The following is a 13,053-nucleotide window of genomic DNA, read 5'->3' as shown; positions in this document are numbered from 1 at the left end:
CCACCCGGGAGCCGCAGCCATGGGTCAGCTCCGAGGTCCTGCAGTCCCACACTTTCTCACGAAGGTTGTGAGACAGTACACACTGCCCCGAAGGACTGCAGTGAGGATACGTGCAGCAGCCAGGGCTGTGGGAGCCGGGGAAGGTCTGGAAGGGGTGCGGGCTGGCCCCATCAGGAACCTTCCCGAATAGAGGGAAGTGTCGAGAGGGACTGGTGCATTTCTTTCCCCTGACTGCAGAGGTGAGCAGGGCCCTCCGTAGGCCGCGTGGACTCCAGTCTGACCTGCAGGTGCTCTGGGGGCCTGGGACAGCATTGGAAGAGACGGGGGTCCTCCCCCAAGCAAGGAAGCCAAGCTGACAAGTTCAGACAGGGTCTGAGCCACGTGACCCTAGCAGCCACGCAAAGTGAGGGGGGCCAGGGGACAAGGAGGGCTTCTGCTCTGAGAAATGTGGAAACCGGGCCTACGGGAATAGTAAGAAAGCATTCCTTTACACAGCAAAGCAAGAATGAACCTTATCCATCTGGTGCAGGCTCAGTCAGGGTGTAGCCCTGAACCCCCTGCCTTTCTGAGCCCTCCTCGCCCAACAGAGGACACCTCCAGGGCACCTCAGGTCCCAGTCCCTGACCTTCTAGATTGGGTCAGGCACCTTCCACTTGGGGAGAGGCCCCACGTCTGGCCAGTTCCAGGAAAAAGGAGTCTTGGCAGGGGCTATTCCCGGAGCACAGTGATGTCCACAGTGGCGGCAGCAGTAACCCACAGACACCATGGAGGGTCGGGACGGGAGCTCAGTTCCAGGTCAGGCCGCTGCCTGCTGACCCTGCTCAGTTCTGTGACCCTGGGCAAGTAGCTGTCAACTTACCTTCCCCTGTACGATGGGGACGACAGTCATGCCAGCTCTGGAGTTGAGGATTAAAAGAAGCAGTGCTAAGGGGCTTAGTTAAGTGTCCCTACGAGCACGGAGGTACTGCAGGCCTCAGGCAGGCAGGCACACGTTGACTGCTGCCCCATGACTCCTGCATGGAACAGCCCCTAGCCTGCGCCTGGAACATGCTCCGTAGGTACGGGGTGGCGTGTGGGGCCTGTGATATGTTTTGTGGGGTTGCTGTAAGCGGTTTGTGTTCTTGTGGTTCTCCTCCCATCTCCACTTCATCCTGTGGGCCAGAGGCTAGTCCAAGACTGGGAAGGGGCAACTGGGCGTTAGAAGCCCTTGCAGGGATTCCTAAGTTCTCAGCCACCTCGTGAGCTTCCTGTTCCTTTAGCCGCGTGTTAGGATCCCACTGTCTGTCCTCTCTGCCCTCAGCTGCCCCCGGGAAGAATCTGCTGGGAGAAGAGGGTCCGTGTCTTCCCGCCTGTCTCCCCAGTCTGCTCCCTGAGGCGTGGAAGGTGGTACCTTTCCACTCATCCACTCCCTCAAAGAAGGGGGCTGTATTTTCCCACCCCTGCCTCTTGCTAACTCAGGATCTTGTCTGCCTCCTACGAGTTCAGGGTTGCTCTCTCCTCACCTGCGGTCCCCTTCGCACCTCCCTGCCAGGTCTTGGAGTTGAACCTCCTGGGTGGAAAGCCCCCACCTCTCACCTTCATGTGACATGTTTGAGTTTTAAAGCAACCTGAAGCCACTCTGTAGCTTTCAGTCCTACCAGAAAAGGTGGTTTTCAGGTAGAATTAGAAGAGTCTTGGGTGCATGACTGCTCACCTCAGAGATTTGCTTTTTCCTCTCATAGTCTGGAAACTGCCTCAGGTGTCTCTAGGTATGATATTGTTGTGACCTTCCACTTTTAAGCATTTTCGATGTGCCTGGAACTTATTTACCTCTTACTACAGCCCTCTGAAGTTTTTAATATCCCATTTTTAAATGTGTTGAGACCAGAGGGATGGTGGCCACTTCCCTGTTGCAGAGGTAGTAGGTATCTCAGGTAGGACGTGAATCCACCTACCACCTCTGGTCAAAATAGGGTCTTCTGAATTCATCCTAAACACAAACAGTCTGTCAGATATTCCTTCCGGGTGGCAGGTACTTGCCTCTCCCTTACCAGATTTTTGCTCTTGTGGGGTAGTGGTGCTGCTTTGTTATATGGTGCACTGTTAAGGCTTTAACACTGCCCAGAAGAACCTCATTGGGTCTCCCTGCTCCATCCACAGTGACCAGCACCCCGTGGGAAACTGGCGGTTGGTGGGGGCTTGCCAGAATTGCTCCTGTCCGCACCTCCCACCAGGGAGACCTGTCTCCTGCAGCCCAGACCAGAAAGGGGCAATCCAGCCCAGTCCCCCTGAGCCTCACAGCGCATGGCCGAGACTCGGTGGGACAGTACAGAAGCACCCAGTGCCTGTCCCTCCACCCTCACCCCCCCACCTAATGAATGTGCTTCTCCCCTTCTCAGGTGATTAAAAGTACAGAAGTAGGCTTTTCTGCTGCTGCCAGGCCCCAGGGAACCCGCGCCGGCTGAGATCAGAAGCCTGTCCCTGCAGCGGGAAATTGGCAGCCTTCGTGGGCTTCCTGGGTTCTTACAGCCATTCTTGTGATTCTCAGTCTGAGCTGTTACTGCCTCTTAGAGGGCGAATGTTACACGTTTGCAAATGTTTGGGGAGTCTGGGATTGTCACAATGACGAGGGTATTTAGCTGGCCGAGTCCAGAGAGGCTCAACATCCTGTGATGAACAGGACAGCGAGTCCTGTGTACAAAGTACCCTTGCCCATGGGAGACACTAGGAAATGCCCATAGACTTCCTGTGTCCTTGGTTGCTTGGAAAACCACCTTCTCACCGATCCCAAGGCTGAGCAAGCCAGACATAAGAAGCGTGCTTCCATGCCCTCTTCCATTCCGTATTGCTGGGGAAGAGGCAGTATTTCCTTATGAGCATGGGCGCGTGAGCAGGGAGCAGCTAGCCTCGTGCGAGTCTCCATGTCTGACCTTGGCCTCACTTGGGCGCTCTCTGCATTCAGGAGGTGTGAATTCCCGGGGCCCTGGGAGCACCTCCTCCGTGGTTCTCTGGTGGCTCAGCAGGAAGTCCAGTGGGGCCCTCCGCGGGGGATCCCTGCCACCCACCTGGTGTAGAGACTCCCCCCACCACCCCAGGGTCTCTCTCTAGGCACCTGCCTACAAGACTCCTCCTCTGTTTCTACAACTCGCCCTGTCCTCTGTACTGGATGTTTTGTTTGGTTTTGCTTTTCATCCTATCTCTTTGAGTGACGAGCCTAGCTTGGGATCACCACGGCTGAATGCTCTCTTCTTGTTGTTTTGCAGTCGGGAAGACGTCTCTGATCACGCGGTTCATGTACGACAGCTTTGACAACACGTACCAGGTGAGGCCTCGGGTGTCCATCCCTCGCCCCATCCCTGGCGTCCACAGCCCTGACAGCTGCCGACAGGGCACAGCCGGCCTCTGTCCCAGACGCGCGCGTGCTGGGACGGGACGGAACTGCCTGGGAAACCCGGGTGGCCCTTTCCCAACAGCGTACTGACTTTAGCCTAATAAAGGTCCTGCAATATCCTGAAAATCCAAACTTTACTAAAAGATTATTTCCAGAAGGGACTGTTAAAAAAATGTAGAGCACATCCATTTCAGTGGGCTGCTCTTGCTCCTTGTAAGCAGCTCTGGACCCTTACAGTGATTGTTTTCTTGGGGGGGGGGTCCGCCCATGAAAGAGGAGAGCTAGGCAAAAAGCAAAGGGTGGCTGAGGCACTCCGCTCCCCAGGGAGGCTTGTGCGGTGGGCGTTCACTGCTACGCGTGGACCGAAGGCTGGCTGGAGTGACCCCTGCGGCTCCTGGCTCTCGAGGGTGGTCTGGAGTCAGCCAGAAGCCCACAGGACCCGTTGGGTGGCACAGAGGCTGAACCCCAGGGGGTCAGTTACCATCTCACTCTCCTTGGCACTGCTGGGGAGTGGGGACGTGTGTGCAGGTGAAGGTCGTTTTCCCTGAAGTTTTGCTCTTTTGCTTTTAAGATAGCATTTTCTTCCTTAAGACGGAGACAAATGGTAATGCATTTTTCTAAGCTGTGTTTCTGTAAGATACAGTTCTAAGACCTGTTAGCAGTTTTTACCTAGACGGACAAAGTGGGAGAGTCCAGGTTTGTGTAGATTTAGGGAACACTGGTGAACAAAGTGAACTGACTTCTCTCCTGCAGGACTTCTCAGGGCCTTTCCTCTGTGGCTTTGATTTACGGAAAGAGGGATGGAATGTGCAGGCTCTCCCAGGCTTATTTGCTCATGGAATCCTTTTGTCATCGATCCTTGGAGGACACGTATTTATGGAACACACTGGGGACTGCTGTAGTCAGATGTCCCTCCCCCTTCCTGGACTTGGAGCATAGAGAGCCTGGAACACAGCTCACTGCACACCGCAGTCCCTGTGTGCGTTTTAGTCTATCTGTTGTACATTATCCTGGCCTCAAATACAGTCTCCTCAAAAACAGCTGCTTTTTCTCTGCTGTGGTCTCAAGTACTAGATGACTGCTGGGCTTGGGTAGAATGGACTGCAGGTAAGAAAATGAGGCTCTGGGACAGAGGTCAGCCGAGCAGCGCGCACAGCCCTGGGGCGTGGGCTCTGGGAGGCTTGTCTTGGCCACGCCTTGGCTGGTCATGTCCTCTCTCAGCCAGGGCATGTACCACCGCAGGCTTGCTGGGAGCCCTCCTTCTCATGAGGGAATTCTCCTGCACCCATTTGGATTAGTGATGACAACTCGACAGCCCTTAGTTCTCAAGTCTGATTTGGTATTCATGCACATAAGAAGAGTGTGTGTGCGTGTGGGCATGAATGATCTCACATGTATTACTTTGAGCATTTGATTTTGGAGGGGCTGTAAAGTGAGATGTTGGTGTTCCATTCAGCAGTGTGCCACTCGGCTGGTGTTTTTGGCAGAGGGGGCAGCAGAGGTGGCCTCAGGGCCTTTGCAGCGGTCCCCGTTGGCATGGATCGAAGCTTCACCTCTTCCCCATGCCATTTGAGTCCCTCAGACTCTTACCCCGCCTCCATCACTAGCATTGTCTCCCATTGCCCACTGCTTACCCTGCAAATCGTGGCCCAGCGGGCCTCCCTGCTCGCTGCCCCCTCCACGGTGACGCTGTCACTCCTCCACACCTCGTCCCACGCTGTCCCCTCTGCGGAAATGCCCTACCTTCTCTTCTCTGCAGTGAGAAATTCTTCTGACTCATCAAGGCTCAGAGCAAATGTTTGCTGTGCCATGCGACGCCTCTCCTGTGCTCCACTCTCCTTTCCTGGCCCTTCTTCCCTCGGAATGTTGTTCTGGGGCCCCGTTGAGCCTTCCCAGTTCTGCAGTGTGTGCATCGGCCCCCGCTGTGTGCATCGGCCGGCACAGGGCCTGGCCACAGTTGGTGTCACAAATTCCCATTGGAACAAAAGTGACTTAGAGAAGCAATTGTCTGTCTCAGTCTCTAGACCCCATCAGACTGTGAGGCCCCAGAGGCCCAGTGCCCAACAAGAAATCCTGGGAAAGACTCTGGAGAGAAGCAGCAGCCTCCCCGCTACAGGCTTTTCTGTCTTTATTTTTTGCCTGCAGCAGGTGGAATCCTTTTCCCAGTACTCTTTAAAATAGCAATTAGTCTTGGAGGCCAGAGCTCCAATTCTGTGCACACACAGGCTCATTTTAATGAATTCTCTGGAGAACTAGAGGGGAAAATATTATTTTGTTTTTCCTTAACATGGTAAAGAGTGGTTTGCAAAATAGACAAGCTCCTTAAGTGCTCTGGGGGAGGAACTTAATACCCCCTGTGCAAGTTTAAAACTGTTATGGACCCCAGAAAAATTTTCTTTCATTCCTAATCCTGTCTTGTGGTGGACCTATTGTTTAGGATGGAAACTTTGATTAGATTGTTTCCATGGAGATTGAACTGCTCAATTATGGATGTGGCTTTTTGATTAGATGGAGATGTGACTCCTCCCATTCAGGGTGGGTTTTGATTGGTTTTCTCAAGTCCTTTAAAAGGGGAGACATTTTGGAGAAAACACAGTTGCCTCAGAGCCAACAGAGACGCAGATATTTGAAGATGCTTGGAAGGCTGACAGATGTAGCCCGGGTGCTAAGCAAGCACTCACAGAAATAGCCAGAACCTGAAGAGAAGAAATCTCCAGCCCCAGGAAATGCTAAGCTAAGAGATGAAAACCAGAGTTGTGCATTGGAGCAGCTAAGTCAGGACCCGCAGACGCCCAGAGAGGAAACTACTGGCATCAGAAACTGGAAGCGATGGAACCGGGAACAGGGACCAGCAAATGCCAGCCACGTGCCTTCCCATGTGACAGACATTGGCTTTTCTTCTTGAGCCAAGGTATCATTTCCTCGGATGCTCTAGTTTGGACGTTTTTATGGCCTTAGAACTGTAAACTTGTAACTTATTAAATCCCCTTTATAAAAGCCGATCCATGTTTGGTATTTTGCATTCCGACAGCTTTAGCAAACCAAAACACTCCCAAAACATACAGATGCCACCCAACCCTGAGCCACTCCCACATCAGCAGTGGAGGCACCCAGCCTGGCAGAGCTTGTCCTACCTTGATGAGGTGAGGTGACCAGACAGTTCCTGGGATCCCTTCCTCACATCCTTTGTGCGTGTCCCTGCCATCTCTTCTTCTTCCATTCACTCATTATTACAGCAGATATTTGTCCAATGCCTTCTCTGTGTTTGGAGAGACAGTAGAAGGAACTAGGCTGGCCATGGAACCTGGCTCTGCCCTTGGCTGGCTCATGCCCATCTCGGGTGGCAGTCAGTGAGTCCTTCTTCAGCCAGGCAGGAGGCCCCACAGGGCTGGTGTCAGGACCCACGCACGCAGAGCAGTTCTGCTGCTGGACTTCTCGGGAGGTTCTGTGCACCTGGTCCCTCATGGGCCTGGACGGAGGGAGGGTCTTCTGCCTCGCCTGACGTGGCACTCCCCCTCCCAGCACACACACATACCTGTGCTTGCACCCCCGCATGCACCTCATTCTCCTCCTCACCCATGCCCTCTGCAGCTCTCACCACCCAGCCCATCGCCTCATCTCGATCTCCTCACATGAAGAAGTCAGAAACCAAGACTCACAAACAACCAAATGAGAATCATATGTGCAGTGACTCTCTTATATAAAACCCCACTAAGAAATGATTTGTTAAAATTTAGTATAGGAAAAACCTGGCACCTGCTTTGTGCCAGAGCCTTGCTGTGTGTGGGGGCCTGCCTTGCACAGACCAGATGAAACACCCCTGCAGGCCTTGGTCTTGGGCTCCCTGTTTGAACCGTGGAGTAAAGCATTAGAGGAGATTCCAGGCCTCTGCAGGTGGCTGCCGGGGGTGTGAGGGGAAGGATTTGGAAGCGGGGATCTGGGGTTCTCTATCCTGGCTGCAGTCCGCATTACCTGTTAGGGGTATGGCCAAGAGAGTCGTAGTTCCCACCCAGGGTGGGGCTCAGGCATTAGCATTTTAAAAACCACGGTATTGAAAAAGCCTTCTTAACCAAAAGGGATGTTCTAGTTTGCTAGCTGCCAGAATGCAACACACCAGAGACGGATTGGCTTTTAATAAAAGGGGATTTATTTTGTTGGTTCTTCAGAGGAAAGGCAGCTAATTTTCCACTGAGGTTCTTTCTTACGTGAAAAGCGCAGGATGGTCTCTGCTGGTCTTCTCTCCAGGCCCCTGGGTTCCAACAACTCTCCCCGGGGTGACTTCTTTCTGTATCTCCAAAGGCCTGGGCTGAGCTGCAAGTGCTGAGATGAGGAATGCTGAGCTGCTTAGCAGTGCTACGTTGCAGTCTCTCATTTAAGCACCAGCCAATTAAGTCAAACATCACTCACTGCAGCAGACACGCCTCCTAGCTGACTGCAGATGTAATTGGCAACAGATGAGGTTCACATACCATTGGCTTATGTCCGCAGCAACAAGACTAGGTATGCTCACCTGGCCAAGTTGACAACTGAATCTAACTAACACAAGGGAGAAGAGAGAAGTGAGACATAATAAAGTCTCAGTGGCTGGGAGATTTCAAACAGAGTCAAGAGGTCATCCTGAAGGTTATTCTTATGTGTTATATAGATATGCCTTTTTAGTTTATGGGGTATTGGAGTGACTGAAGGGGAGTTCCTGAAACTGTAGAGCTGTATTCCAGTAGCCTTAATTCTTGAAGACAATTGTATAAAGATATAACTTGTACAGTGTGACTGTGTGATTGTGAAAAACCTTGTGTCTGATGCTCCTTTTGTCTAGGGTATGAACAGTTGAGTGAAAAATAAGTATAAAAAATTGGGTAGATTGCAACACTAGTGGTCAGTGACAGGGAGGGGTAAGGGGTATGGGATGTATGTGTTCTTTTCCTTCTTTTTCTGGAGTGATGCAAGTGTTCTAAAAATGATCACACACAACTGTGTGATGACATTGTGAGCTGTTGATTGTACACCGTGTGTGGACTGTATATGTGTGAAGATGTGTCAATACAAATATTAAAAAAAAAAAAATCCCCAGGACGATTAGGATGGACTTGGAGCCAAGGCTCAGAACCCACTGGTCTGTCCCTGAACTTCATGCCACGAAATGTTAAGAACCCTCTGACCGAATGGGCTGGCCCCGGGAGAGCCCCTGCCTGCCAGAGCTTACCCAGCTGCTCGCAGGAGGACACTTGTAGTGTGGAAAAAGAGCACTCCAGAAGACAGTGAAGCTTCACCTGTGCGGGGTCACTTCCTGGGTCCCCTAGAGCCTTGGGGGAGGGAACACAGCGGTTATACCCACTGTGCCCTCCCAGGCTGGGGGGTGGCACACGCAGCTCTCGCCCTGGCTGCTGCCCTCACTGCCATTGCTGACTGCTCTGCCCTGCTTCAGGATGGGGCCACCCTGCATGCCCTGGGGATCCCAGCCCCTCCCACTGGGACCTCAGCACCTTCTCTGGCATGGCTTCCCCTCACCTTCCTCCCCCTGGCGTCAACCTCCTCCAGTCCCCAGCTGGCCCTGCTGCTGACCTGGTGAAGCCATTTCTCCCCAGGAGCATTTCTCAGTGGCATGCTTCTTTTTTGTTTTTTCCTCACAAGGTTTCTCAAAATGATTAGGTATCTCTTTGTGTAACATTTGCAGGTTGATTTAGTAAAGATGAATGTGAATGTTTGCTGGGCCTGGTCGTTGGATCTGTGGAGCTTGTCTGCTCCGCTCGTGCCTGCCCCCCGCCTTCCTGCAGCATAGAGTTTGCCTTTCCCAGAGGAGGTAGCCTGGGGCTGGGCCACGCCAGCAGCAAGTCCCAAGTGCCAGGCTGGGGGTGGGGGGAAGGGGGCAGTGTCTGTGTATTTGTGCAGGGCTCACCGTGTGTGTCTAGCGTGTTGTTTGATGATCTGAAATCTCTCTTTCTAGGGCAGCAAGTTCTGCTAACGCCTGGCCAGCCTGCCCCTGGGCAGGTGGTGCAGGACATTGCCAGGCTTCAGTAGCAAGACCTTAAGGAGCCAAGGCCCAGGCCTAAAGCACCCCCGTGCCGCCTTTGCTGGGGTGCCTGGAATGGGGCTCAGTAAGGAAGAGGTTCCTGCGACCAGGTCACATCAGAATGTTCTCCTTAGACACATCCCCCCACACTCCTGGACTCTGGACACTGATCTCTTCCTCTGCAGAAAGGGGCAGGGGAAACATTGCCTGGAGGATTTCAGGGCTAAGGTTCTGAGCACCTTTTTTCGGGTGTCCCCTGTAAGATGATGAATCATGACATGGGGTTCCTTCCCCCACAGGGCTCCCAGCAGCAGGACAGCCCACCAGGAGAGAGGTGGAGGGGCTGAAGGAGGCAACCAGCAGGTTTAGGATAATGAGCACAATGGCTTGAGATGACGAAGTTAGAGTTGATCTAATTATTGATCATGCACAGATTGATTACATGCTTAGTCAACAAATGTATGTAAGAAAATTCCAGACTTAATGCGATGGAGGGTGTGATATTTAGTGTTTTAGTGAGGCGTAGGTCACTTACAGGTTAAATTTAAGCTACTCCACATGCCAGGCTGGCCAAGTTCTGTTAGATCTAGCTTTAGTCTAGTGAGACAGCTTAGGAATTGGGGAGGATTATTAGTTCAGGGTTGATTCAAGTTCCTTCATTAATAAACATGAAGGGACTGTCTTCATGGTCACAAGACTTCAAAGTTATAAAATAAGATAAAGGGGTACACGTGAGGCTGGTCACAAGTTATCACGAGGCCTTTACAATCACAAGGTAAAGATTATATAGTCAAACAATCATTGTCAAAAGTTGCGGTATCTGGGTTACAGTTAATTGAGTTCCAGTCGTTTCAGGTATCCATGTTTGGCTATTCTACAGTGATCTAGAAAGTAAAAAGGCTTGTATGCAGTGATTCAGTAATCATAATCATTTGTAATTCTTATTTCTCAGTTACACATTTGTGTATATGTGTGTGTGTGTGCACACTGAGGGAGGGGAGGGTGATACTGGGGTGTGTGCTAGCCTCCACACTTTTACCTGGGCAGACTTGCCCTTGTTTTAACATTTTTTCTTTCCTTCCCTCCTCTTCACTGACCTTCTCCCCCTCTCTTTTATCAAGCAAATATAATAGAATTTGCATGTCACCAAGTAGGAATATGGTCACTTTAAAGTACAGAAAGCTGATCTGCAGTGGCTTAGACAAAAAAGGGTTTTTGGTTTTCCAAATTCGAGAAGTTAAGTGATGCTTGAGGTTGGCCCAGATACTCTAAGTGATGCCCAGCTTTTACTGTCATTCTGCTCTACCTCTCTGGTGTGGAGGTTTTCATCTTTGCACAGACTGGCTGCCTTGGCTCCGGATATCACGTCTGCGTTCAAGGCAGGAATAGAAAGCAAGAGCTTTCCTAAAATCCCCTCCCCCACCAGCAGTCTGCTATTTATGTCTTATTAGCCAGGACTGGATCACATGATCACCACGAGTCTCTAGAGAGGTTGGGAAAGCTGTATTTGATTTGTACAAGTCTTAAGTAGAGAGGCAAGCATGGGAGAGGGAGGATGCCAGTGGGGGTTGAGTTTGTCCTCCAGTAGCATTTGCTGCATTTAATAAATTAAATAGATTCATGATACCATTTCACTCACCCAGATTTCAATAATCCTTCTGCATTCACTCAGTAAGTTACATGCACATAGCTCTTAGGCATCTTCGAAAGTCTGCCACCAAAAAATTAAAAAAAAAAAAAAGTCTCCCACCTGGAGCATCTTTTGCCATAAGAGCCGAGGAGAGGGCTTGCACATTTGGGTCCATTTCTGACCCTTCAGGAAACCTCTCAGGAACCTTCAGACCACACATTCCTGGGTGTCTCTGTGGCGTGTGATGGGATGGACTGATTGTGATGAAATTTAATCCCTTATTTAAAGTTTGAAGATGCATGTTATTTGGTTGATATTTGACATGGTTGAAATAAAAGACCAATCAGTAAATACTTAAAATGTGTAGTGACTAAAGCACAAGCCACTCTCCAATGGCAAAAAAGTAGCTGCCAGGCACTTTGTGGCTGAGGTGTCTGAAAGAATCCAGGTACCCAAGCTGTGGCCCCCCGAGCTGACACCCCCTGCCCAGGGCTCACACAGCCAAGCTTCTGGCAAGTAAGGACAGACCTTGCCCAGCGTGTTTTCCAGAGGCTGCTGTCTCCTCCCCTCCAAAGCAACCACTTGCCAGTCTGAATCCTTAAGTTTTGCCAGCCTCATTTGCATGCTAATTTGCATGGCTTTACCCTGGGACTTTCATCTGATGGGCTGTGCTGCTGAGTACAAACAGCAGCTTCATTGTGAAGGGCTTGTCATGCCCGGCTGCTTTCTGCCACTTACGGATGCTTCCCCAGCCACGGCCAAGGCCTGGCCAAGGCTAAAAGAAGACACACACACATGCCTTTTCATTATTTCTTTTCCTGAGAAGAGAATCTTGAGTCAATTTATGCAAATTGCCTTGCAGATTTTCACTGCAGACTTTATTACCGTGTCTTGCCAGAATGTGGATGCAAAATTATATTGCATAATAAATGCACATAGCCAAGCAGATTTCAACAAGTGCCTCAGGAAACGTCTCTTTCCTCGGGGATCAGCCGGGCCGGTGGAAGCTTTTGTGCAGATGATAGTGAACAGCTATTTTGGGCTGTGTCTGAGCCCTGTTGACACTGTTTAATGCCACGTTCTGAAGAAGGTAAATGTGGATGCAGCTATGAAACCCATACTTGATAAGATTCCTCACATTTTGTATAAAATGAAGTGCCTGCCCTTTTTCACAAGCAGTGCAGATTGCAAGCAAGAAAATATTAAAGGAATAGATAAGTATTGCCAGGTTTGGGGCAGTCCGATCACAGCAGAATGCAACGCGGCCTCCTGGGGAGGTACATACTGCAGAGCCGAGGAGGTGAGGGAAGATTCTGGGGCTTGTGGACCGGAGTGATGTTTTTGCTATCCTGTCACTACATCCCTGTGGAATAGTTACCGGCAAGGATAATTCACCCCATACCTCACGAGAGGAGATGTACTGTCAATGAATGCTCTGACCGAGACCCCATGGCAAGCTAGAAGAGGACTGTGGCCTCCTCTGGGACCTGTCTGAGGGTCAGCCTTTCCTGCAGCTCTCTTGTGGGATTGTGAATAGGGGTTACAAACAGAAAGGTTTCTAGGGCGAAGAAGTTTGGAGAACATTGAATTAAACGAAACTGACCATGTTTCTTTGGTGCAGAGCCTTCCACATGCTACTGTGCTTTATGGTTGTCCAGGGGCCTCGAATGCACACCTTTGCCCAGAAATACTTGATCCCAGTTTCCTCTTTTTTCCTGAAGACTGCCTGATGGAGCATGTATCTCATGTTACTAGGCTGAGGAATATCTTTGGATGGTTTTCTGTGGGGCAGGTTCTGAAGTTTGTCTGGAAATCCCTGGCTCCGTGGGTTGCTAGTGCTGAGTCCTCATTTTTCTTTATGCAGCATCTCACACAATACAGAGTATTCTCAGGTACCCAGCTCACACGACACAGAGTACCCTCAGGTACCCAGGTCATTTGATCCTTAAAGGAGGACCTTGATAAGGATTGATATCCGTAAAGGAGGCTATGGAATCCCCACATTATAGATGAGGAAACAAGGTCCAGAGAGGCTATGCCATT

At 50.9% G+C, this 13,053-nt stretch overlaps 1 protein-coding gene across 1 annotated transcript in view; it reads left to right on the top strand.

The window, feature by feature from the left end:
• RAB6B (RAB6B, member RAS oncogene family) overlaps positions 1–13,053 on the top strand; it is a 66,424-nt gene that overhangs the window by 28,503 nt on the left and 24,868 nt on the right. The window contains exon 2 of the mRNA XM_077130161.1: positions 3,243–3,301. Within this exon, the coding sequence (XP_076986276.1) occupies positions 3,243–3,301 (59 nt within the window). The remainder of the gene's footprint in view (positions 1–3,242; positions 3,302–13,053) is intronic.

Source organism: Tamandua tetradactyla, chromosome 15 (assembly GCF_023851605.1).
Source record: "Tamandua tetradactyla isolate mTamTet1 chromosome 15, mTamTet1.pri, whole genome shotgun sequence".
NCBI classification, from domain to species: Eukaryota; Metazoa; Chordata; class Mammalia; order Pilosa; family Myrmecophagidae; genus Tamandua; species Tamandua tetradactyla.
Note: the sequence above shows the minus strand (reverse complement) of the source record. Positions and strands in the feature narration are given on the sequence as shown.